Source organism: Crocodylus siamensis, chromosome 2 (genome assembly GCF_052110815.1).
Source record: "Crocodylus siamensis isolate JL-2025a chromosome 2, ASM5211081v1, whole genome shotgun sequence".
Taxonomy (NCBI): domain Eukaryota; kingdom Metazoa; phylum Chordata; order Crocodylia; family Crocodylidae; genus Crocodylus; species Crocodylus siamensis.
The window spans coordinates 8,393,605-8,419,968 of record NC_143396.1 but is presented as its reverse complement, the minus strand read 5'-3'; the positions used below and the strand labels follow the sequence as shown (position 1 = coordinate 8,419,968).

Here is a 26,364-nt window from a genome sequence, read left to right as displayed (position 1 = left end):
TAGGTGTCAGCAGGGGCATTTCCACGGCATTGGTGGGCTTGCAGAGGGGGTAAACCTAGCCCCTGTGACCCTCCCCAGGCCCTTGGTGCTGGGTCTTAACTGGCAGGAGCTCTGGTCCTTTGATGCAAGCCGCTCACCTAAGCTTGCTGGGAGCACTTTGCACTAAGACGCGGTGCAGCGAGAGCTCTCGCCTCAGGGGATAAACCCCAGGCAGGACTGCGTCCTCGCTGCCCCAGCCCCTCCACATCGACTCAGCTCGCCGGCTGGATCCTCCGGGCCAGGAGGAGGATAAACCACAGCCCTTCTGGTGCCTCCTGGCAGCACGGGGCAATGCTGATGTGAGTCACGGGGCTCGGTGTCCGCAGCACCCATTTGCAATGCTATGGCTCATGGCAGCAGCGATGTGAGCTCTGGCAGCCCTGACGCCACGGTCTAGGCCAGCTGCCTCCTGACCGAGAAAACGCCCCTCAAAAGGCATCCGGCATTGGGACAGGGAGTGATCCAGGTCCCACTGCACCTCCAAAGGGCTGGAATTTAGTTGGATGCAAGCTGCAGCCAAAGGCACCAGGCTGGTAAGTCCCAGGAAGCCCCCAATGCGCAGGGAGCTCATGGTGGGATGGGGTCCCTGCACCCACAACCTCAGGATCCATCACAGCGTGCTACCAGAAGGTCCAGGGCGGCTGCATCATTTCATACGTGGGGATGCTGGAGACGTTAACGGGGATGGAGATGATGGCCCAGGGCAAGCCGTGCTGCTCCAAGGAGCGCCGGATCATGTACCTAGGGAGACAGAGCTGTCACGGAGATGCCCGCGAACAGTGGGAGTCAGCAAAGTGGGGGGCTCGGAGCTGGATGTGCGCTGGGACTGGCCAGAAGAGGCAGGTCCAGAGCAAACCACCCCTGGACTGCACTGAGGTCTGGTCTGGGGGGGGCCCCAGCAGCTTTCTTGACCCTAGAGAGGGCAGAACTCACTCAGCCCTTCCCTAGAGACTTCCCTGGCAATTAGGGCTAGGCCCATCATTGGGAGGGGCAGACTGCAATGCCGAAGGCCACTGGGAGACCCCTGCCATAGCGACTGAATGAATCCAGGCAGCAAGGAAGTGTGCTCCCCAGCCCTAGCTAAGTCCTCCAAGGACCCAGACCGGGCTCTACAGGCTGTAATCTCTGCTATGACCGGGAGGTCTGCAGACAAACAGAGGACCCCTGTCTCCATTGCCTGGGTGGGGGGTGGCAAGACTGGCTGCAGGGGGCACAACCCCTTCCCCATGCTGCGAGGAGGGGAAGGAGACACAGGCACCCACCCGTCCCTGCCGAGCAGGAAGAGAGCGGGGATGTCGGCGGTGCGCCGGGTGCTGTCCTGGATCATCTCGACATAGAAGCTGTCGTTGTCATAGGCGTTGTCGGCGATGATCACCGCCCGCCCGCCGTGCTCCTGGACCACCCGTGTCTTCGACAGGAATGAGCAGCCCCTGCAACGAGAAATACCCCCACCCCACACGCACACAACCCTGGTGATGCCAGGGCCCATCCTCACCTGGCAAGAGCTGGGCTAGGAGCCTGCCCCCACCCTGGAGGGCTCTGGGAGCTGGGGTTTGGTGGCAGGGCAGGGAGGGACCGGCAAGGCTGACTCCTTGCGGGACTCTTGGGGAATAATACTGCTTCTCAAGCCACCCCAGGACCCCGCTGGCCACTAGCACCTGGGAACTGCCCCGCCCCAGGTCCCTCAGCCCCTCCCTAGGCAGGGGACATGGAAAGGCTTCGCAGGACAGGTGCAAGCCAGCTCCTTGGAGCCAACAGCGAGGCTATGTCTTCCTCGGGCAGATCTGTGCCAGGCTGGGGCAGGCCCGAGCCCGTGGGGTGGAGATGCCGAGGGAGACGAGGCGGCTGCCCCGTGCCTTCATGTGCCTCCGGCCCCTGATGCTCTCCCTATGCCCGCTTCAGGGCTTGGCGTAGCAAGGGACAGCCTGGGACTGCTGTGTCCCCAGCTGTGATGACTGCCCCGGCATCTCCCAGGTTGGCCCTGGCCATTTCCAAGGTGACAAGCTAGGCTGGATCGATAAGGGGCAGATGTCCACCTGAGCTGACAGGGCAAAAGGCTACCCCCCCCGGCCGCTACGACAGCGAGGCAGCCCCGTGCAACCGAGTTCACCGCGGGCGGCTTTCCGCGCGAGTCCAGGGGCAGGCTCCGATGCCTCTCTGGAGCCATGGGCTTTGCCGCCTACCGCTGCAGCCCCCAAGCTATCAGATCCAGGGCGCTCCTTCCAGAATAGCAGCGTCCGCACGCTTCGACCGCCGCCTCCGCACACCGTGACACCCGCCTGCACGCTCCCTGCAGCCCAGCACGGCAAGGATGCCCCTGTCCAGCCGTCTCTGCAGGCAAGAGCCCCGAGACGCAGCGCATCTCCTTGACTACTGCCACGATCACACCGCAAATACCCCCCGGCCCTGTCTTACCCCCGTTCCACCAGGGCGATCTGGTCCTGGATGAAGACGCCATTGCTGAGCTCCCCGCAGGCTTCGGGGGGGTCGGCCGGCACCAGGTGGATCTGCTCGTACCTCGTGTTCTGGGAGGAAATGCCCCATGCCAGGAGAGCGGGCAGAGACAGAGGGTTTCTGCTGGGGCAGCTGCAGCTGGAAGGTGCCCCACTCCTCCCCTGAAAAAGCCTGGTGTCTGACCAGGGAGCAGCCCATGCTGGCCTCAGGGAGATGCATCGGTAACAGGTCTCCAGCATCCACGTTAAGGTGTTTCACGGCCCCTCCTGCCCCCCTCCCCAGCTGCAGCCTGCAGTCGGCCACACGCTCGCTGCTGACCTGCACACTGGGAGGAAACTGGTATTGTCCCCCAATGGGGAAACTGAGGCACAGAGCAGTCCCATGGCAAACAGCAGAGAAGGGGCTGGGCTCTCACACCCTCTCCTGGCTGCCCAGGGACTGTCTCAGGGGCTTTGGGCTCAGGGCCTGGGGGCACCCCTGCTGCAGCCTCTTCCTGCAGGGATTTTGAAGCAGGGGGTGTTTGTGCATGCAAGCCCAGGCTCACACACGCGCCTGCTCCCTGGGAAGGCATTTGCGCATTAGCACCAGGGGACTTCAATCACTTCTGTAGACCAATGCGTTAGTTACACCGGTGCCCAGAGCGGTAATAACCTGCTTGCACTGAGCGAGCCGCTATCCTGGGATAGAAGCAGACACGCAGCAGCTAAGCCGGGTTAACTTACATCAGAGTAGCTCTAGCCCTAATTTTCCCTGGGGGAAGTCTGGACTGCGTGCCAGTTCAGCACACCAGCGCAGGGCTGCAGGTTCGTATCTCCTTTCCACAGTAGTGCAAGGGTATACGTGTGCAAATCCGCTTTGCATTTGCTAAGGAGCACAGAAGGTGGAAAGCAATTGTGAGCCCTATCTAACCTGTTCTTGAACCTAGAAAGAAGCACTTTTCTCCCGCTCCAACCAGGGCGTCCTGCTCGTGGTGAGAAATGGCAGCAGGTGGCTGCATCCCGTTGTCCTGCTCTTGACAGAGATCCAGAAACGCCGGGGCAGCCGCTGAGTCCTCGCCGGGCAGCCGGAAACTCAGGGCCCAGCAAAGCAAACCTTGGCCATTAACTCCAGAGTTTTTTATCCCTGCCTCTGCTGCACGGCCTCAGGCAAGTCCCCGCGTCTGCCTCAGTTTCCCCTTTCCATCAAGGGGGACAAATATACTTGCAAGGACTGTTGGGATGTTTGTACGTTTGCACGTTTACGAGGCATTTGGTGGGGAAACCGCCCAGGCAGCACGTGGACAGGACTGACCGCCGCTCTCTGGAGGTTTGCCATAAGTCAGCCAAATCCATCAGCAATGCCAGAGAGGCGAGGCGCTTGCACAAAGACCTTCCGGTCGCTTCTGTGCCAAGGCGACACTAAACAGACAGGCCACCAGCTCCAGCAGGACAGAGCCAGACTCTTCCTCTTCCAAAGCTCTCCCAAGGGATAGTGCACGGGACATAGGTTCATGGCCCAGTCCTCCCACCATGCCCTGCTCTACCCCATCCTGTTTCTTATACCGTGCTCTACTTTTAGGACCACACGCCAAGAAAAGCAGGCAGCGGATTTCAGGGGTTTTGTGCATCTCACACTGGGTGTGAACAGCAGCTTCTCTGAGACCTGGGAAGCAGGTCACAGAGATCCTGGAGTAGCTGCACCTAAATCCCTCGCTGCATCCTGTACACACACCGCGAGCCGGTCTCTGACCCCTCTGATAGCAGTGGACATCCAAGGCCGCGGCGCTCAGCCAAAATACAGCCTTCTCCTAAGGGAAGCAGGCAGGAGACCCGATCTCCACCTACGACAGGACAGAGGTTCAGATCCCCTGATGCTGTTAGCCAAAGCAAACCCAGAAACAGGAGATGCAATAACCACCCGATCGTTAGACTTACAAAGACGCCTCCAAAATCCTTGGCCGGAGTGGCTGTGAAAATGTAGCGTATGTCTCCAGGACTCAGCACTTGGAAATATAAGTATTCGTGGATACGTAAACCTGCGGGGTCATAAAGAAAAAGGGAGGAAAATGGAAAAGCACCTTTGGGAAGGAAGATTTCAAACCTATTGTTGTCATACGTCTGTAAAGTAACTCTTCCCAGCAGAGCCGGAGGAGCGACAGTGGGGAAGACACAACCCCCCGTTTCTACAGCGCGTCTCACCCAGTGGGATGCCAGAGAAGACATACGTGGTATATATACAAGTTGAAACGCCAGAGGAGACACACATGGTATAAATACAGAGTGACATGCCGGAGGAGACATACATGACATACATATACAGGGTGACATGCCAGAGGAGATGTACATGACATATATCTACAAGGTGACATGCTGCAGGAGCCATACATGTATATCTACAGGGTGAAGTCCACCTGCCGCTGAGATGCAGCCAGGTCTGGGGTGGAACGTGGTTGAGGTTTAACGTGCAGCAGGCGGAGAAGGGCACGGCGTGCAACCGAAGCAACCAGGGGACACAAGGGAAATGACGCCGGGTGGATTTTGACCAGGACACCTGGGTAAACAGCTCAATCCCTGGCTCCTTTTCAAGGCTGTCTGAGGATCTCATGCCACCCCAGCTCCGTGCTACGCTGCATCACGGGGGTATGGTAAGTCCCATCGAGTTCCCTGTCTAGAACGGTGCCAAGTCCACGCAAGCAAACATGCAAGAGGTGTCACGCCGCTTCCAAACCAACAGGCCCGGTCACAAACAGCCCCTGCGAGGAGGCAGGTGAAGAGCCAGGCGTGGGCACCGCCCGAGGCTGCTAGCAGGCGTCTGGCCGTGCAAAGCAACCCAGCGCCCTGCACGGGAAGAAGCAGGTCAGGCATGAATGCACCAGCTGCGTTGCAAGCACGAGGCTCCTGACATGCCGCCACTGACGTGCTCTAATTAATATTTCCACGTTCCCTGCCTCCAGGACTATTTTGGGAGCCTGGTGCGCTGGCAACGAGGGGTCTGTTGACGAGAGGTGGGTGGAAAGCTCCAGGCTGCGCTGGCAGCCGTGCAGAGCCTGGCAGAGAGATCCCACCGCTCGTGGGACTCTCCCACCGCCCCGGCCCGGGCGGGGTCTTTCAGACGTCAGGATGGGGCCTCTACCTCCGGGCAGAAAGCGGGTTTCATGCGAGTGGCTCCGGAGCCCCAAGAAAGCCCAGAGGCCCCCTGAGAGCAGCAGCAGGGGTCTGTTGCACCCACGCCGTCAAACCCCGAGTGTGGCGGACACTCCAGGTGTGTCGCACAGGGCTGTCCATAGCGGGGTCAACCCAGCTCTCCCGTGTCCCCAAGGGGATGTGGGGTACCCATCCCCTGTGCTAGCCTCAGTCTCCTCCTGCCTCAGTCTTCCCTTCTGCAATATGGGAAGACCTGACGCAGGGAAAGCTGGGGGGGGCACAGCAGCCAACGTCCTGCTACTCGCACACAGTCAGTGGATGCTCAAGAGGACCACAACCCTGTTATAGAGGAAAGCAACACCCCCCCCCCCTGCTCATGGGGTGAAATCCCTTCCTGACCCCAAATCTGACGACAGTCTGCGCCCGAGTGGAGGGGCGAGACCCTTGGCACAGCTCAATCCCCACCCCCAGCCGGCACCCAATACCCCCAAAGAGGGCTTCAATACCCCCTGCCACCTGCAGCACAAAGCACAAGCCCCCAGGCCTGCATCCCTCCCTGCCCAGGAGCTGTCCTGGCACCGTGCCTCAGTTTCCCCAACTCTCAAATGGGTCAAGGGGGCACCTCCCCTGCCTCTCCCGCACATCCCAGCGCGTGGCTTCGTAGCTGCCAGCACCCCGCACCTCCCGGGACGGAGATCAGCTGCTTCCCCCCACCCCAGGCTAGAGGGACCCCCGGGGCAATTAAAATCTGGGGTGCCCGGCATGCCTGGTGAAGGGAGGGGGGTATTTTGCACCTCCCCCTTCATGCCAGGAGGCACTCGGGCTTTAGATGGCAAAAGGCAGGGCACTGCGCCGTGGCGCCGGCTGCGGGGCTCGAACCCACGTCCCACTCACCGTGCGCCAGCGGCGCGGCGCAGAGGTAGAGCACAGCGCACAGCAGCATGGCTGGGCTGCAGCCTCCCCGGCCGGGCCGCCCGCCCCCATCGCTCATTGGTGCAGCGGCGCCCCCGCCCCGCCGCCCATTGGCTGCCACGCCGGGCCGTCAAACCCCGGCTGGGAGGGAGGGGAGAGGAGGTTCTGAGCTACCGCAATGTCTCTATTATAGGCGCAGATAAAAAAACCAAAAAGGTGCGATTCGGAGTGACGCCGATTTATTTCCCGGGAGGTTGCAGTGACACCGCCCTACTGCCCTTCTCCGCCCCTGAGGCAGGCCGAACGGCATCGCTTCATAGACGGAGAGCGGAAGCGAAATCTGGTGGCCCCCTCCACAGATCCAATCAATGTGGTTTCTGCTTGCACGCGTCTGACACCCCCGTGGTGGGGACGGGTCGTTGCGCGTGGGGTTCCCAGGTCAGCAGTCACTCCCTCGAAGGACTCCGCTCAGCTCCGGCCACGCCGCCCGCTTGCCAAAGAGTGCGCTACCGTACCATCGTAGGCAGCCTCCCCTGCCAAGTAGTGAGCCACGCTGACACCCCCACGGCCGCCTCTCTATGTTCAAAGGAAGGGAAGCAGCACGGCCGGTCTGGTTTCCGGTCATAGAGTTGGCGAAGGACCACTGCTTCCGGCGCGGGAAGCTTCTAGGCGCGCGCTGCATTGTGGGAGCCGCCACCACCTCAACTGTTGGAGCCGCCGCAGACGGTCCGCCAAGATGATGGTGAGTTCATCTGCCGCCATCCGCGCCATCGGCGCTCCCCCTCCGCCCGGGAGCGGCTCCCCCGGCGCCCGCGGACTCCGCCCCCCCCCCAGACACGGCCGGTATTTGTGGGGGAGGGGGTTGCGGAGTGGGTCCCCGCCACGGGGGTTAGCGTGAGGAGTGGGGGGAGCAAAGGACTGCGACTCCCAGCAGGCACTGCGCGGCCAGGCCCCTTCGCGGAGCGGGAGGGGGGCGCGTTGCATGCTGGGACTTGTAGTCCACTTGGGAGGGAAAGGCGTGGGGCCTGGTGGGGGGTCGAGGCAGAACAGTGCATGCTGGGAGCTGAAGTCCCTGCACCCCTCTAGCGGGGGAGGGGCTGGGTCTGCTGCCCCTCACCCCCAGCGCTCAGAACCAGGGGGGGCACAGCTGAGCTGCCCCAGACCTGCCCTTGCCCCCACTGCCCCCAGAGGCAGCCCCCAAGTGGGGTGGGGGGTTGGGCTCACAAAAGGATCACAGAGCTTGTGTGCCACGAGGTTGTTTTTAGTGCAGTTTTGGCTCTTTGGCCGTGGGTACAAATGGTATTAAAAAACAAAATAACAATAGTAGTCCTAGAAAGGAGCCGCTGTGTCTTTGTGTTAGGAAGCTGCCGTTCTTCTGCTGGGGGCTGTCCTGGCAGGCAAAGGCAAGGCCATCTCCTGGTATGTTCTGTATATACTACGTTTACACAAATCTAAGACAACTCTCCCTTCCCCAATTAGATTATGTGCATGGAAAATCTATAAAGGTGCTGTCATTTTTCAGGTGTCAGATCTAATTATCAGAGGCTTGTCTTGCATTCATCTCCCCTCCCCTTCTACAGCAGGGAAAGTGGTGGCTGACCCCCTGCCTTACCTGCCCCCACCCTCAGCTCCCCACCATCTCTGCCCCTTCCTCCCACCTGGCCCCCTTCCAGTTCCCCACAACCTCTGCTACCCCTGGCTTGCCACAGTCTTCCTCTTCCCTCCCCATAGTCTCTCCCCACCTGCGCTCTCCCACCTGTTTGCAGGCCTTATGAGGAGAGGCTGGGGGACGTGGGACTCTTCAGCCTGGAGGAGCGCAGGCTCAGGGGTGACTTGGTGGCAGCCTAGAAGTACATCGGGGTGTGCATCAGGATCTGGGAGAGCGTTGTTCATGAGGACGTCCCACAGGAAGATGAGGTCTAATGGTCACAAATTGCTGGAAGGCTGTTTTAGGCTGGACATAAGGAAAAACTTCTTGCCCGTCCGAGTCTCCTGAGCCCGGAATAGACTCCCCTCCGGAAGTGGTGCGAGCACCTACTCTGGATACCTTTAAGGAATGCCTGGATGCTTATCTTGCTGGGGTGATCTGACCCCAGCTGACTTCCTGCCCTTGGGCATGGGGGCTGGGCCCAATGATCCTGTGAGGTCCCTTCCAGCCCTAATGTCTATGAAACCCCTCCCACCCCAGCTTGCCACAGTCCCTTCCTCTTCCCCCACACCGCCTCCACGCCCCACAGCCTCTGCTCCTTGTCCTCTTCTGTCCATAGTCTCTTCCCCCCACCTACTTTCGGTCAGACACTGCTTGGGCTCTGTTCCTTCCTGGATCATGGAGCACAGCATGTGAAAGCACAGGAGGGGCTGCTGGGCCATGCAGCAGCATTGGCACTGCTGGCTGGCCAGGCCTGTCTCTGCTCCTGTGGATCTGTACTCTGTGCCCAAGAAGGAATCTGGCCCCAGCTGGAGCTGAGCTGTGCTTGACAGTAAAGGCAGGTAAAAGGGGGTGAGGGGGAAGGGCAGAAGCTATAGAGGGAAAGTAGGGGTAGGCAGGAGGCCAGAGTCAGAGCCACAACAGCCACCTTGCCTACTCTCACCTCTGTTTTGTACATGAATATAAGACGAGAGACCGCTCCATTTGTCGTGGGCCGGTGATGCTCAAGCAGGACACTGCGAGGTCCTTCCAAGGGTGCTGCGGGGCTCCACGTAATGTTAGGCGTGTTGGGTGTGCAGACACGATTCACAAGATCAATCCAGTGGTGTCAATAGGAAGCCATAGTATTAGGAACATCCTGACTTGTTGTGATGTATCTGAATTCTTTGATGCAGAAAAATGGCTCTGTTTTTCTGTAGTAAAAAAAAAAAAGTGAAACTAAGAGCTGGCATTTTCCAAGGGGTGCCTCAGTTCTAAAAATATTAATAACCGCTATCTTAGGCTGGCTAAGAGATGGCATCACGCTCCGATTTTTCTGAGTGGTTACACTGGGGGAAGTTGAATTTAGCAGGCCTTGAAGGGCGGTTGGATGTGGATCCTCTACAGAGAACATGCTGAAGAGGTGTCACCAACCCGGTCTTTGAAACTCATCAGATGTTCCCTTGGCTATAGACTGAAGTCAGCCAGTGCCTTTTCCCATCAGCAATGTACCAGAGTGAGACTTTTTTAGCTGTATATTACAAAAAAATCCTATTTTTGCACTTCAGCAGCTTCCTCTGAGTGCAGCTTTGCTGGTGGGAGCAGTAGTGTAGACAGTGCTCAAATATTTTTGATTGTGGTCTCTTGGAAATCTCTGAAGTGACTTGCATGCCACAGTGTTAGAAATACCTGAGCCCGGTCTCTGTGCTGGTGGTTCACCAATTTTGCAGCCACATTATTGCTGTTTGTGCCATTAGTGTGGATACTGCTTATTTCCTTTGGCATCCAGCCTCTCTCAGGACCATTACAGTACAATCCCAGGGAATGTCACCAGTGTTAGCTGGAGCTGCTTGTTAACTTGAGTTTGGTAACTATTTTATTACAATTGCATTCTCACCTAAAGAGCAGGAGCAGATGCTTCTTTTAAAGTCATGAGTCTTTCTCAGTAAATGTCAGTGATTTAAAAATACCTTAAAAGAATGCTGTAATTAGACCCACAAAATGTAGAAACTCAGGGAATTCAGTCAGGATTAAACCACCAAACACTTCAAAACAGGAATGTACCCTTCCAAGTCAGTGGGCCAGCTTTTCCTTTATCCATGTAGTGACTTCAACCTCCAGCTCTCCCTTAGTTCTTTGTCTACCTAAGACTTCATAATTAGATCCGCAGTCTAAAATAAAGCATGAATGTTTGCAGGACCAGATCCCTAAAATGTAAGATTTATTTGGAACAAGGGCCTTTTCTAAGCCATGAGGTTTTATGAACTTCGTAAATTTGGGATTCAGTCTTAATTATGGAATTGCAGCTGAGGACTCCATAAAACAGTCAACTGACTTCCTAATTTGATGGGCCGTGAGTTAAATAATTGACACGGGCAGTTATTTTTTGGGACAGCTACAGGATTGTTTTTTAACTGCAGTAAACCCTTGTGTGATGTGTTGTCATTCCAGCCAACACCAGTTATCCTGTTGAAGGAAGGCACGGATACCTCCCAGGGCATTCCTCAGCTTGTGAGCAACATCAATGCCTGCCAGGTCATTGCAGAGGCTGTTCGCACTACCCTGGGTCCCCGGGGCATGGACAAACTTATTGTTGATGACAGAGGTAAGCATGAAGTAACAGACTTCCCAGGGCTGCCAGTTAACACACAAGTGTTAGAAAATGGCTTTAGGGTGATGAGCTGTGTTGTTGCATTAGATTTTCTTTTCTACTCCAATACAAGTATAGAGAGCCAGCTTAGAGCTGAGATTGCTTATACAACACCGGTGTTAAAAACCTTGGCAGTTGATCCAATGCTTGCTCACTTTCCCTATCCTCTGCAGCAGCTTCCAGTCCTTAATGCTCTTTTGATGTAGGTCTAATTCCTTGTGATCACATACAAATTTAAAGCCTTCTCTCCAGCCTCAGCCAGATCAGGCTCTTTTGGTGACAGCCCTAGTTGTTGCATGAATGTGTTGTTCATCCATGAGACTGAGATAAGGTAGCTTGTTTCTTTCTGGCTAAGAAAGCTCCTTAATTCTCATGAAAGGAAGGTTTATGAGACTGATTAGATCTAGGCATAATTATGACTCAATGAAGCACAAGGTTTTCCTCTCTGAGAGTGCACATCAGGCTTGAGGTACAAACATCTTTGTTCTCCCCGGTGCTGGGCTGGCCTGCAGGCAGAGATCTGTACCCAGCTGTTTGGCTCTTTAGCCACATGCTTTTCCCAAGCAGGGGTCTGGCCAACATTGCCAAACTGATTTTTATTTGTTATGCAAATTAGGAATTATGCTTGGGTTTCCAGCTGAGAAAAATGAGTACACTGATCCTCCAGGCTCTATAAATCAAGGCAAATAGATCAGTCAGAAATACATAGGAAAACTGAAAATGTGCAAGAAATCCTGCTATAAGCATGGTTTTAAGAAATGGATCTGTGTAAAATTCACAGTTTGAAAAAAAGAACTGCCGTTTTAATTAAGATTAAACAATTAGTTTTTAACCATTTTATACTGTTTTTCTCTCTTCACGGACAGTGAAGTGATCCTGAATAGTTATTGATACGGGGAAGCTGTTATTGCAAAATATGCTTTAAAGTTATACAACTGCTTGCTAGCTCTTCTAGCCCGGGAGGATGCTAAGGGCTTCCCGAGGGCATGCCTACACTGGCTCTGGGCTGGGAGCACCATTATGAAGCCCACCTCAAGCCCAGCACAGTTCTCGGGCATGCTTCGTTGCATATGTTCAAAGCCACTCCTAGGCACCCCTGTTGCCTGAGATGCAGTACTTTTGGAGCTAGAGTGTGTGGGCACATGTGTTTCACAGCAGTACTCCTTTGTGTGGCACAGAGGCAGGTCATTCTGCCTGTAATGCCTTTGTGCCATTTAGCATAACCCACTTGCGAATGGACTGGAGCAAGAGCATCTGCAGGGCGGCGGTTGTGAAACAGCTATTCTTAGCTTTCTCCCTTGACAGAAAGCCTGTGCTTTCCTTCTGAACTGACTAGATGGTCACATCCAGATTACAGGAGTGTGCTAAAATGTAGCAATGATTACATCCCAAATGCAGTAGAGATGGTCCCGTCTGAGGAGCAGTTCCTTTAGTTGAGGATTTGGAGCTGAAGCCAGTGGCAGAATTCCCCAGGATACAGGGGAAGTGCATGGAATCATTTCTTTCCCAGCAGTAGTTGGGGGAATAGGGCAAAGGGAAATAGAGTGAATGTGGTAAATGTTACTGGTGTTAAACTAATCAGAAACATTCACCTAACATGAGGCCTGAATAACTCCCCCAGGAACTGGGTTCTAGCTTGGGATTGAGGGGTGCTTCCCCTCAAGCCCTCTGAACTGAACTTCCTTTCTAAACTGTAGGCAAAGCAACTATCTCTAACGATGGCGCCACAATCCTGAAGCTCCTTGATGTCATCCACCCTGCTGCTAAGACGTTAGTGGATATTGCCAAATCACAGGACGCAGAGGTATGAGTGGGAACCACTGTCACGTTTTGGGAGATGCATACCAGAAGGACAAAGGAAGCCTGCTGTGATGCTAGGGTGTTAGTTTGGTCCTTGTTTTGCTGCCGGGTCCATGGAGAGCCATGGTGTATCTGTGTCTGAGTCCAGGCTTGTGTTTCTAGTTGGAAAGTTTTGTGCTTGGGCTTGGATGTCTTCCTGCGACATCTCTGCCTTTCATGCCGGTGCTCTCCTGGCGGCTCTAGGCTATGAGAGTGATGCAGACTCCCTCGCGTTGCAGGTTGGTGACGGCACCACCTCAGTGACTCTGCTGGCTGCAGAATTCTTGAAGCAAGTGAAGCCGTATGTGGAGGAGGGCCTGCATCCTCAGATCATCATCCGGGCCTTCCGCACTGCCACCCAGCTGGTAAGGGAGTGCTGTGAAAGAAAGTGGTAGTTTCCCTCTTCGAGGTAGAAATCGCTTCTGCAGTGGGCTGGGGTTGGGTTTGGACTTGGGCCTGGAGAGAAGAGGTAGGATCAGTAGCAGCTTTGTCACGTCCCACTGCAGAACAGCATCTGGTTCCCTTAAGATCCAGTGCCCAATAGCAAATGTTTGTGCCTTTATCTACTTTATTCAGTCAAGCTTTGTTCTCTCCTGGGGAAAAAGCCTGCAGGTCATTCTGATCCATATTTCCCCTGTAATGTCAGCTTCCGTCATCTGTCTGACCTGGCCATTAGCACCCGGTAGAACTTCCAACTTTTGGTTCTTCCCTTGAGGTTGAAAGTAACTGCTGGAGAAAACATGGAAGTGCCTGGTTGAGAAGACCTTTCCTTACTTCCCTAGACTCTTTGAGAGGCCTGTCAGTCATTGTCAGAAGAATGATTTACTGCAGGAAGGGAAATAAAAGTAGTTTGGGGTGCACAGAATTTTTGTTTGTGTAATTCTGTCCAAGATTGCACTTAAGCATGCCTGGGCTATGCATGCTTTTCCATTTTATCCTGCTTGCTTGTACAGAGCAATTGCAGTAACATTACAGATTCTTTTCTTGGGTGTGTTGCCCAGTAGCCACGTATAAGAGAAGATAGATGCTTCTTGACTGTGGTCCAGAAGCAGCAGAATAATTTTAATACATAATATTTTAATTACAGCAAAACTAAGAATAAGATTAGAAATAAATTTTAAAAAAACCCTTGAAAGCTGATCAGAATCTTTACCTTGAGTCCTTAATCCCAGCTCTGGCTTTGTTTTTTTTTTTTGACAGGCAGTGGACAAGATCAGAGAGATTGCTGTTACTGTGAAGAAGGAGGATAAAGAGTAAGTTGTCATTTGGATGCTTGGAAAGGTGGCTTAGTTGTAGATCAGCATTCTGGTCAGTGTGATGGGTTTTTGCTGCACTTCCTGTGGCATGGTTGAGAAATGTGGAACTAAAATCAGCGTGGATGAGCAGTTGTAGCTACGGTTGGATTTTCTCTGTATTGGAGGCTCTCAAGGCCAGTGATTCTCAGCCTGGGTTACCAGTTAGGTGTGCCAGCATGATTCACAAGATAAACCCAGAGATTTCAAATAGGAATCCGTAGCATTAAAAACATCCTGCCCTGTTATGGTTTTTCTGAGTCCTTTACAACAGAAAAATTGCTCTATTTCTCTGTAGTCAAAAAATGAGTGAAAACTAAGAGCTAGCGCTTCCCAAGGGGTGTCTTGAACCTAAGGAGGGGGGTGCCTTGATTCTGCCAAGGTTGAGAACCACTGCTCTAGCTGTTACAATGGCTCCTTTGTGGTATTCAAAGCTGTGGCTGCTGTGTGAAATGGCCTTTTTTGCTGAGCATCTGCAGCACCTGCTGATGTTAGCGGGGGTACTAGAGGGTCAGCATCTCTCTGAGAATAAACAAGCTTTCTTAAGTGTGTAAGGAGGAACACCCAAGTGGGCAGTTGATGGTAATGAACCAGTGTGCTGTAATGAACAGGCAATCCTTCACAGATAGATATTTTTCTCTCCACAAGGTGACGATAGCCCTGGCTTGTCTGTTGGCTGCAATGTACTGTAGTTCTGCTAATGATTAGCATGCGTTTCAGTGGCTCATGCTTAGGTTTGGGCTCCAGCTCTTTGGGGGTTAGGGGTGGTCTGTTCCTGCTGTCTTGCTTCCCTTCCCTTGGCCCATGTCATAAATACTAATGTAAAAGAAAAGGCCTTTAACAGGCTTAATTTTCAGAGGGGCTGCGCTTATGCAGTTCCCTTGGCTCTGGTGGGAACTATGAAGGAATGCTCAGGCTCCCGTTGTCAAAAAGTGACATAGGCCCTTTTTTGGAAATGAGAGGATTAATCTTTCTCCATTCTCCTCTTTGTCAGATAGGGCTAATGCTCCTCTCCCTTCCTTGGTGGGTTGAGAATTAAAATCCATGCATAAAATTATGCTTTGGCAGTCTGGTGAAAATCACTAGTATGTGAACACGATTTTAATTGTATTCCCTGCCCCGCCTCTCTTGCAGAGAACAGAGAAGCCTTCTGGAGAAATGTGCAGTCACCGCCCTCAGCTCCAAGTTGATCTCTCAGCAGAAAGAGTTCTTCTCCAAGATGGTGGTGGATGCCGTGATGTTGCTTGATGACTTGTTGCAACTCAAAATGATTGGGATAAAGAAGGTGCAGGGTGGGGCCCTGGAAGTAAGTTCTAGCTGCCCCTCCTTTTAGCACAGAAGGGCCCCAAGAATCCAAATGGATTACTTGGATCTCCTAGTCATGGCCTTGGCTTCTGCAAAGCCGGCTGACAGTTCCTTTAAGGGGCTTTGCCTTGCCTCTTAATTCCTTGTTTCCATGAGGCATTAGGCAGTAGTGGGTAGGGTTGTGTTCTCCCTATATAGATGACCGTCTTGATCCTCCATAGTCCTGCAGTATGTACGCAGTGCTGAGTGAAGGAACAGTGAGCAAATGGAGGCGTCTGGGGGCTTTTACCTGCACGGCATGGCCTGTGGGGTAAAGTCTCACCAGTGGTTCCCAACCTGTTTAAGACTGGAGCGGAAGTGACTGTGGACCAGCATGCTTCAGTCCAGAAGTGACTGGCATACTGTGGACTGGCAGCCAACCCCCTTGCAGACCGGCAGGCAACCCTTCACAGCCCAGTACTGGGCTGCAACCCCAGGGGTTGGGAACCTCCGACTTACACACATGCAGCCCAAAGGAGAGATTATCCTTAATGCCTGCCTGGGTGATAGATCCTAGTGGCTTCCAAAACCAGAGCAATGTAGCCCCTAGAAGCCAAGTTGTAACTGGTCTAGTACTGGCCAGGATGGATGGACGTACGAGGAGCGTATCCATCTGTTGGCTTGCTGTAGTTCTTATACGATGCCCATTCACGTGATACCAGAGTATCCATTACTACCTGTAGTAAGTGGATATATTTGGCAGAGAGTGGTGACGGTGATTTGATGTTTTCCCAGCCCCCACCATTCCTGCATGGATTCTGATTGGCAATTCTTTACTGAAGAGTAGCGCCTGCTCTATTCTCCAGTGAGCGAATTATTATTCTGAGAAGGTTCTTGTCTGTAAACACTCCACACAACATCTCCACTGAGAGAAGAGGTTATAATTATGCCATTATCTTACTCAGACAACTAATTTACTAACTCAGTGTGGCTTGAGCATGCACCCGGTTGTAGCTGAAAGCTGTTCATGTTTTGGGGATTTGCAGGGAGTTGTCCCTTACACCAGTCTGAGGTGGATCATCCTGTGCTCCTACCCTATTTTTTTTTTCTCTCAAAGGGACGCAGTTTAGCTCTTCCTTGGCAGGATCTTCAGACAGCAGAATCCAGCTTTGAGAGGCACAGTCCAGTCTGCCTTGATATAAAGCATAGAACAGTTTTATGGAGAGTTAGTATATTGGGGCTGTTCTTAGGGGTCTAACAGGATAGGGGTGGGAATGCAAGAAGAGTGCACGTCTTCCTTTTTGGGGCCATGCTGTATTAAAGGTCTTAAATTCCTCTGGGGCTCTGTGCCTGCCACCTATAAAAGATGTTTCTGCTGTTGTACTTTTCTCATGGTCATTGGAGATGCAGCCGCTCCCTCTGGGTCCTGAATGTGCGGTATGGGTACTGCTGGCATCTGTGGGGAGCTTAGAGTGGGGCTGTCATGATGTGATGGCTGGAGCCAGGCCCTGGGGCAGAAGGACGAAAGCTGGCATCTTAGAGCCCTGAGAAGAAAGGTCTGTTCCTAAGGCCTCAAGACTGTATCCTTGTCTGTGGCGGCTAGCCCTGAAGATCTTGCTCTGGGGAAACCCATGTGATGCTTGTCTAGTGAAGTGATTTTTTCAACGAGGGTGCCATGAGATGCTTTTAAGGGGACCATGTAGTATGCATGCTAGTATGAGTTTAAATGCTTGAACATGATTCACAAGATAAACCCTGAAATTTCACATAAGAATCCAGACCATCAAAACCATTCTGTCCTATTGTCTGTTTGCTGACTTCTTTGCAACAGAAGAATGGCTCTAGTGTTGTGTTTTTATAGTCAAAAAGAGTAGAAAGAGTTTTGTTGTCAAAAAGCTGGCATTTTCCAAGGGAGGGTTTGAGTCTCATGAGGGCCTTGAGTCTAAAAAGGTTGAGAACCAATGACCTGTTGTGCAGGAGGAGATGGGGACAGGAGCTGTTGTGCTGCAGTGGCAGGCCAAAGCAAAGATCCCTCTATAGGGGGCAATGCTGAGCAAGCCAGAGCCTCGCAGAAACCGAACTGCATCCATTAGGGCTGTAGTATGAAACATGACAAAGAAAGTGCAAGCGTAGAGATGTGGCTGAGTCAAGGAAAGCCCCCTTCATAGAATCATAGAAGTAGAAGTCGGGTTGGAAGGGACCTTGTAGTTCTTCAAGTCTGACCCCCCTGCCTGGGCGGGAGAAAAAAAACGACTCAAATGAGTCCAGCCAGGTAGGCATCAAGCCTCTTCTTAAAGCCTCCCAGGGTAGGAGCCAGCACCACTTCCCTTGGAAGTTGGTTCCAGCTCCTAGCTGCCTGAACTGTGAAGTAGTTCTTCTGGATGTCTAATCTGAGCCTACTCTCCAATAATTTGTGTCCATTATTCCTTGTCATGCCAGGGGGTGCTAGGGGAAACAGTGTCCCCCCCAAACCCTTCTGGTCCCCCCCTAGTGAGTTTATAGACAGTCACCAGGTCCCCCCTCAGCCTTCTCTTGTGAAGGCTGAACAGGTTTAGGTCCCGCAGTCTTTCAATGTAGGGTCTGCCTTGTTGTCCCCGGATCATGCGGGTGGCCTCCTCTGGACCCTTTCAATGTTGTCCACATCCCTCCTGAAATGGGGCGCACAGAACTGGACGCAGTACTCCAGCTGTGGCCTGACCAGTGTCGCATAGAAGGGGAGGATCACCTCCTTGGCCCTGCTCGAGATGCACCTGTGGATGCACGACAAGGTGTGGTTAGCCCTGCCAACCGTGACCTCGCATTGTCGGCCCATAGGAGTCCAATAATGACCCGAAGATCCCTTTCTGCCTCTGTGTTCAAGAAGGGAGTTTCCCATCTTATAAGTGTGCTGCTGGTTTCTACTGCCCAAGTGAAGCACCCTGCACTTATCACTATTGAAACGCATCCTGTTTATGTTAGCCCACTCCTGTAACCTATCCAGGTCTTGCTGCAGTCTTTCCTTCCCTACTAGCATGCTCACCTCACCCCAGATTTTGGTATCATCAGTGAATTTAAACAGGTTCCATTCCCCCCCATCATCCAAATCACCTATGACGATCAAAGGGTATGAATGGGAAAGACATTGGCGGGACTGGAGAGCTCTGTCTCTTGATCTTCAGATGCTGTATAATACCTTGCGCTGTGGTGTCTTTAGTGCTGGGAGGGATCAGAGCAGAGGAAATAAGTGTTTGTTGCTTGTGTTCTCCAGGGAAAGGCTAATCAAAAGAACTGGCTGGCATTGTGTAAATGGCCCTTTGTTGCATAAAGGGAGACTCCTGGACTGCAGCTCATTAACCCTGCCAGAGGAGCTGTGTGTGGCCAACTCTAACCTGAGCCTTCCTTCTTTCAGGAGTCCCAGCTGGTGGCTGGAGTTGCCTTTAAGAAGACGTTCTCTTACGCTGGGTTTGAGATGCAGCCAAAGAAGTATGAGTTGCCCAAGATTGCTTTGCTGAACATAGAACTTGAACTCAAAGCTGAGAAAGACAATGCCGAAGTCCGAGTCAACACTGTGGAGGTGAGAGCATGAAGGGGGCCACGGCCAGACCAAACCCATGCCTCTGATGTACAGCAAGGCTCTTTTAGGTGTCATAAAGTTACTGCTGTGTGTTTCTCCAGCCCACTGCATGGGTTCCCTTGACCAGAACAGTGATGCAGGGAAATGCTGCACCGAGCAGTGCGATTTCCTCATGCGCACGAGAAATCCCTGGATTGTGCCATGGCAATGTAAAAACAGCCAGTGCTTTGAGCCACAGAGTGTCCAGGACTTGATAAACACCCTTTAAAACAGGGCAAGCTTGCAATCCCCATTGCCTGGAACAAGCTCAAGGCAAAACTCTTCAGCTAGAATGCTAGGGATCAATTAAAAATTCTCAGAAAGGAGTTCCTAACATTTGGCTCTGACAGCAGTGCTGTTACTTAAATCCCTTGGAGCTTTGTACATGAACAGGAGTGTAATGCTGGCTTCTTGGGCATGTTTTAGCCTGAGAAATTGCCCTGTTTCCCTTAAATCTTTACCTAGTTTCAATGAATAGGTCCCTTTATTGTTTAAAGTTTTGTCTAGCAGTGGCTTGCATCAGTGGCTAGAGTATTCCCCCTCGCCCCCTGTATGTCTGGTCCACAAAGCCTGAGCCCTGTGGGAAAGCACCAGATAAGGCCAGGTAGTACAGGACTGTTCCGCTTGCAAGTGCCCAGGGGCTTCAGGCTCTGGACTCCTTGGGCCATACTGCTTTGTACCCAAGAGCAGACGCAGGAAGTGGAAGCTGGAGGAAGGATGGGGAGCCCAGATATGCCAGTGGGAACAGCAGTAGGAATGATGCAGGCAACAGTGACTGGGTGGTACCCCTTGGCCCACGGGCCAACTGGCCCACGCACTGTCAGTTGGACAGCCCTGAAGCAGTGCATTTTTTTTTTTTTTTTTTTTTTTTTTTTTTTTTAATCTTGTAGTGACTGTCTACTGCCAGTACTGCCTGGGTAACAGTCTCATCGTCTTTGTTGAAACACCCCATAGCCATTGGTAGTGTGTTACTGACCTGTTTCCAAGTTGTGCTGAGCTGTGACTCTCTTCCTGCCCACTCAGCCCGGTCCTTGATCTATTGAGCTGTGGTTCTTTAAGGCTTTTTAAATGGACTCCATTTCTCATTATAAAATGAGCAACCTAAAATTGCTTTGCCCAGTCTCTAAAGCAGTACTGCTGCTGCCTTTGATTCAAATGAGATCTCCCTGCACAGGTGACGGGGGATGGCACTGGCGCTGCTTTGTAATGAAACCACCCTGAAAACCCTTCTCTAATCTCCCCTGCTCCCTTTCTAGGATTACCAGGCGATCGTGGATGCCGAGTGGAACATTTTGTATGACAAGCTGGACAAAATCCACAAGTCAGGAGCCAAGGTGGTCCTATCCAAGCTGCCCATTGGTGATGTTGCCACGCAGTACTTTGCTGATAGGGACATGTTTTGTGCGGGCCGGGTCCCGGAGGAAGATCTCAAAAGGACGATGATGGTAACGTTTGAGTAGAAGATTTAGGCTGGTGATTAAGTCTTCCTGGTGCCTGTGGGTTGGCCAGGTCCCTCCCACTGCCTAGAGCGACCAAACATGGGGAGCACTGGGTACCAAGATGAATTTAAAGTTGCCTTTAAATTAATTGATTCTTTGCTCAAGCGGAGAAGGGATTATGGGAAGCCAGACTGAGCAAGGCATAGTACTTAGAGTAGAGCTCCTGTGCCCTGCAGTTGGCTGTGCTCTTACACAGTTGGTGTTTTGAGCAAATCAGCAAGATCATGATTTTCAAGGGGTTCAGCTGGAGTTAGGTGCCCAAGCCCCAGTGAAGGTCAGTGGGAGGCAAGCAGCTTGACTCCAGACTGGTAGCTGAGATGCAGGTAGAGAAATGAATCCACTGGTTAGTGAGGAAGATGTTTAACTGACTTCTCGAGTACTGTTATGCTGTGCTCATGGGGTCTTTGTAATGTGACCTGTTGGACCCAGTCCACTTCCCAGTCTTGGGTGTCCTGTCAGCTGACCAACTGGCACAGGTAAAGCTGCCATATACCAGTGAACATAACCCCCTTCTCACACAGGAATTTATACCAGTATAACTGCATCCCACTGGTGCCGACACCTGTCCTGCTCTTAACTATAGCAGTGTGCTCCTAGGGCTTGTTCTACACTGGTGGGTGTGTGGGGGGGGTGGTGTTCTCTTTCTTGATGGCTATCTTTCACTGTCTCCTCAAGTGGGCATCAGAGCTACAGCCCCTGGCACTCCCTGACTTGTGGTAGGACTTGTGTATTGCTGCCACAGCAGCACAGGTAGCACCTCTTCTGGCTGCTTTGCCTTGAAAGTCTTTTGATGCCCTTGGTATGCCCTAGCCTCAAGATGGGAGGAGAACGCCCTCATGCCCTGGTGTGGGATGCTCTAGCATATTGCTTCCTGCCACCAGCCAGGTCGGAGGCTTTGTGGCTAGGTGGTCATGGAGAGTGCTACCTTACTGCATGCATGGGTCTGGTTTGTCAGCTGTTTCCGTAAAGCAACACCCTCTCTCCTGCACACTGCAGGCCTGCGGCGGTTCTATTCAGACCAGCGTTAATGCCTTAACAGACGACGTGCTGGGCCAGTGCGAACTCTTTGAGGAGGTTCAGATCGGAGGGGAGAGGTAAGCACATCTCAGCCATGACCTGTTCCTTGTGCTGTTGTACTTAAAGGGATCCTTGGGATGTTGCCTGCTGAAGTGTTAGGACTGAGCTGCTGAAATGTTTGAGTTTCCTTGAATGTGTTTGACAGCCGGCTTCAGATGGAATCAAGGCAAAGGGATCTCGCTGCTTGTGTGGCCTGGTGGCTGAACCTTGAAATGATAGGATCCATATAGTGTTAAGTGCTTGTGTAGCAACTTTCATCCCAAAACATCCTATGGTGATACGCAAATGACATCCAGACATCTCTTCTTCCCCCCGCACAAAGGCAGCCCCTTTTGGGCGTGACTGTGTCAGCTCCTCCAACGTTTCATAGTGAGTGCAAGTGGAGTTAGGTGCTGTGGTACAGTGGTCCATTGGCTCCTGTAGCTCACCCTGAGAGGTCTCCTATTAGGCTCAGCTCTCAGTACCTTAGTTCTCCTCCTTATAGTTGGGTGGGACAGGGTGCAAGTTACAGAAGGTCCCTGAGTTTTCCTAGGAGAACTTGCCTCCCATTTGTGGCCTTGCCTGGTTCTGCCCTCTTGGGCTTCAGATCTGCTGGGGGTTGCTGTACCAGGAGTGATCCGTCTTGTTCTCATCCTTCAAAAGCTGTCTGGGTGGATGTCCCCTGGCTGCTCTAACCCTGTGCTCTGCCTTGGCAGGTACAACTTCTTCAGAGGCTGCCCCAAGGCCAAGACATGCACCATACTCCTGCGTGGAGGTGCCGAGCAGTTCATGGAGGAGACGGAGCGGTCCCTGCATGATGCCATCATGATTGTCAGGAGGGCCATCAAGGTAAGGCTGTCCCAACCCTTCATATTTGTCAAGTGTCTGAGCTCTTGATTGAAGGGAGCGGGGCATGATCTTGTCACTAGACCAGCCTCACTGTAGGTCTCAGAGCACAGTGAAGGGAAGGCCACTAAAGGGGCAGCACTCAAATTAACTAAAATAACACAGCTCCTTTACAGTTAACTGCTATTCAGCTCTTCAGCCTGCCATCCAGTGTGGCTGTTGGGTGGACTTGCTCTCTCTGACCTTGCTGAGCATGTGTCCATTCAACCCACTGGTCATCCTGACAGCAGGAGAGGAGGGTGCAGTCTGTCAGGGTGCTGTGTGGCTCTTCCATTCCATTAGGTTCATTCCTTTGGTGCCTTCACAGGGTCCCTTTGAGGCACTGGGCAGCTTTGCTATTACCTATCCTTGTGCCCTTTTTTCCCCCATTTCCCCTTGATTGTACATCAAGTGGAACTTCCTGACTGTAAGCTGGTAGAGCGAGCTGCCCAGGGAAACCTTCGAATCTCGTTCATTGGAGTTTTTCAAGCAGATGCACCTGGACACGCTTTTGGAGTGGTGCAGGCCACACGATCCCTGAACGTGTGAAGGGGGCTTAATCCTCAAGGTCCCTTCCAGCCCTGGGATTCTGTGAACTCCTGCAAGGCGGAGGTCCCTTTCACTTCAAATTCCTCCTCATGGCAAATGTAGCATTTAACCAGCTTAATAGGATCTACAGCTCTGGGTCCTGGGAGAGCCAGAAGTGCAGACGTCCATGTTATCTTCTTCTGTGTTACTTGTCATGCGGGAGGGGCATGTCCAGCACCTCGGGGGCATTTCTGGGTCACGCAAAATGTGCTAACTGCATGTGTGCTGCAAGGAGCTCTGCAATAGGTCATGGCCTCAGGCACAGCAGGAACCATTTGCTCCTAGAAGAAATGGGCAGTCTGTTCCGGAAGCAAATGGCAGTGGAAATCGGCACCCGAGCAGTGGCTCTTTGGAGCTGCTCTCTGAGTGAGGAAATGACTCCCTGCCAGGCAGGCTGCATTTTGGCTGGTCACCCACCTCCCCTTCCAGGTGTCACGGGGCGGCATAGGCTCCTTTTCAGCATACGTCATCCTTAGCTGGAGGAGCCCGTATCAGAGGGTACTCGAGTCTCCAGGCCTATTATGCACTGGCTTAATGAAATTACCAGCAAAGCTGAGCTGGTATCAGTGCCTGTGTAAGGTGGACACCCCGCCACTGAGATACCATCAAGCTAATAGGCGATGCTTTGGTGTCCTGGTCTTCTCCATTTGCTGGCTATCATATTTCTTCAAACATAAGTCATCCTGGAATTTAAGACACACCTAGATTTTTCTGACTCATGAAAACTGTGAATAGAGAGGCGTGGTGAAGGTGTAGCTCGTTTGAGGCAGATGAGAGCTTTTGGCTTTTTGTTAACTCAGATGTAAGATGCTGCCTGTCCTCAGAAGAAGGTCCGTGCAGTGACCCAGTCCCTTTGCTCCTACTCTGTTGCAGAACGACTCTGTAGTGGCTGGTGGAGGGGCCATCGAGATGGAGCTTTCTAAGTACCTGCGGGACTACTCCAGGACCATTCCCGGCAAGCAGCAGCTGCTGATTGGCGCATATGCAAAAGCCCTCGAGATCATTCCCCGGCAGCTCTGCGACAATGCTGGCTTTGATGCCACCAACATCCTCAACAAGCTGAGAGCCAAGCATGCGCAGGTGGGTCATTCCCCTCCCTACTCCTCTGAACATGAGCACTGCCAGGAGAGCTGATAGCACTGAATAGCCTGGGCTTGCAAAGCAGAAGGGATTTAGCTGGAGCCCTGGTAGTCACTGCTGACTGTTTTGTTTGCAGACCTGATAGAGATCTGCTGCAGTCTCTTCATGGTGAGAGTCTCTTCTCTCTTTGATTACTGCCATAGGGTCACTCTTCTAAAGCTGCTGAGCAAACTTGCTGAGAGTTTGATTTGCTCCTTTTGAAGTGCTTGATTTGTCAGGCACTTAACGGGATTTGGAGATAAAAACCTTGATATTGGTGCTTAGCGTGAATAGAGTATAAAAGCTAATAGAGCCCCCGCATCTTTGTCAGCTGGAAACCCCCAGTTCCTGGTGGCTCGTGATCATTTAAGATCCTGCGACCTTTTGTTTTCAGTGAAGTCCTGGCTAGATTCGAGTTCAGCCAGTTAGATGTTGCCCCTCAGAGTTGCCGTGACTTTTCATTTGGCCGCTTTGTTGGTCAGTTCCTGTCATGAAAACAGGAAAGTCAGGCTGGCAGGGCGCTTAGGTGGTCACGTCTAGTTCAGCCTCCTACTCAAGGCGGGCTCAGCCTTGACTAAACCATCCTGGCCAAGGGTCTGTCCAGCCAGCTCACGACAGTTTGCAAAGCCAGATGTTCAGCAACCTCTCTAAGTGGCCTGTTCCAATGCTGGCGCACCCTCAGAGGGGGAAAGTTCTTCCTCATCCCAAATTTAAGATTCCCCTGTTGCAATTTAAGATCATTGCTCCTTGCCCTGTCTCCTGTGGCCAGAGAATCATCTTTCGCCATCCTCACTCTAAACACCCTTCAGGTATTTGCAGGCTATCATCAAATCCTGTCAGTCTTCTCTTCTCCAAACTAAATTATCCCAGTTCTTTGGGCCTTTTCTTGTAAGTCATGTTTCCCAGATGTTGTCATGTCAAAGCTGGTGTATAGCATTGGGGTGACATTTACCCTATTCCACCCCAGAAGTGGCTGCATCTGAGTAACATTAGCCAGAAGGTCTTGCTGAGGGAAGAGCTTCTCTTCCATGTTAGATTAAGCTTTCACCCCTTTGGGGAAGAGGTGCAGTGAGCACAGGAATGGGAGGCCTGTGGGCAGCAGGAGTGGGTATTTGAATGGGATGTTTAGCTCCCTTGTCTGTGAGCTGGAGCTGAGCGATTCTGTTAAGCTGTCTGTAATGTGGGGTGGTGTTGGATTTACTCAGACCTCTCCCTGGTTCCTAGCAGGGTCTGTACCTCCCTGTCTGTGCACTGGCACCTCGGGGCCGTCGCCGTCCTCCCTGGCCTTGCGTATGTCATCCCCTTCTCTGTCACTGACACTTCCCACTCTTATTCCCAGGGAGGCATGTGGTATGGTGTAGATGTCAACAATGAGGACATCGCCGACAACTTCGAAGCCTTTGTGTGGGAGCCAGCCGTCGTGCGCATCAATGCCTTGACCGCTGCCTCTGAAGCTGCCTGCCTCATCGTGTCTGTGGACGAGACCATCAAGAACCCCCGGTCCACAGTAGACGCCTCCCCTGCCATGCGGGGCAGAGGACGAGGCAGGCCCCACAACCACTGAGAACACCTCTCCTCCTTGGCAGGGTCATGATACGGGGCTTCCAAAACATACAAGATTTGAAGAAGAATGATTCCCTGGCTCTAATTAACAAGCCAGTTCCCACCTGATAAAGGGTGGGTTGCAGGCAGCAGCCCAGCTCAGCAAATCCCCGATTCAGCAGCAACGTAATGTTAGCTGTGGCCCTGTATTTTCTGTACAGCACTGGTCCCTGTAGGCTCTTTCATTGGCCTGCCTCCCTGCCAGTGGTTGGTTCCTGATTTGTATTTATTGGTTTTTCTGTTGGAATCTTGCTCCTAGACCCCCCCACACATGCAATAAATGGTTCCAGGTGTTTTGTGGCCAGCTGCAGGCTGCATCGTGTCTGTGATCGCAGCCCAAACGGCTGGAGAGTTTGCGGTGTCACTTGCTTTTGTTGGCAGCATCCTAAGATGTGGGATGAGCATCTCAGCAGCTGTGCACCTGCCCTCCCCAGGTTTTGTCCTGTCCTGGAGCACAGTGGTGTTAAGTGGCTTAATGACTTTTCATTGTTTGAGTGTAGTGAGTCAGTTGTGTCCGCTCTCCTGGTTAACCAAACCCCCAGTTAGGGCCAGCGCAGGGTGCTGTCCTGGAAGCCTTTCTCATCACTGCTGGATGGAGTCTACACTCTGGTCTGCGAGGTGCCTGATAATGGCCACTGCTGGTTCTCCAAGGGGTCCTGGGTAGGGAGATGCTGGGGGAGTGAGGCTTACACACCTGATTGCTTCCTATTTTGGTCCTGGCACTTAGGCAGGTAAAACATGTTTCTTGAAAATTTGGAAATCAGCTGACCCACACACCTTCAAATTAGGTGGGGATTTTTCAGG

At 52.6% G+C, this 26,364-nt stretch overlaps 2 protein-coding genes across 2 annotated transcripts; one reads left to right on the top strand and one right to left on the bottom strand.

The window, feature by feature from the left end:
- Positions 1-6: 6 nt before the first annotated feature.
- On the bottom strand, positions 7-6,588 carry PRADC1 (protease associated domain containing 1). The gene is made up of 5 exons (XM_090035119.1): positions 6,510-6,588; positions 4,407-4,507; positions 2,455-2,564; positions 1,302-1,469; positions 7-780 (listed from the first exon to the last, which is right to left on the bottom strand). The coding sequence occupies exons 1-5, from the start codon at positions 6,556-6,558 to the stop codon at positions 660-662; spliced, it is 549 nt and encodes a 182-aa protein (XP_089891245.1). The 5' UTR covers positions 6,559-6,588; the 3' UTR covers positions 7-659.
- Positions 6,589-6,792: 204 nt separating this feature from the next.
- On the top strand, positions 6,793-25,866 carry CCT7 (chaperonin containing TCP1 subunit 7). Its single transcript, XM_090035117.1, has 12 exons — positions 6,793-7,269; positions 10,606-10,759; positions 12,502-12,608; positions 12,883-13,008; positions 13,844-13,896; positions 15,070-15,241; positions 18,608-18,772; positions 20,068-20,256; positions 21,307-21,404; positions 22,083-22,215; positions 23,713-23,919; positions 25,298-25,866. Exons 1-12 carry the CDS (start codon positions 7,264-7,266, stop codon positions 25,520-25,522), a joined length of 1,635 nt encoding a protein of 544 aa, XP_089891243.1. The 5' UTR covers positions 6,793-7,263; the 3' UTR covers positions 25,523-25,866.
- The last annotated feature ends 498 nt before the right edge of the window (positions 25,867-26,364 follow it).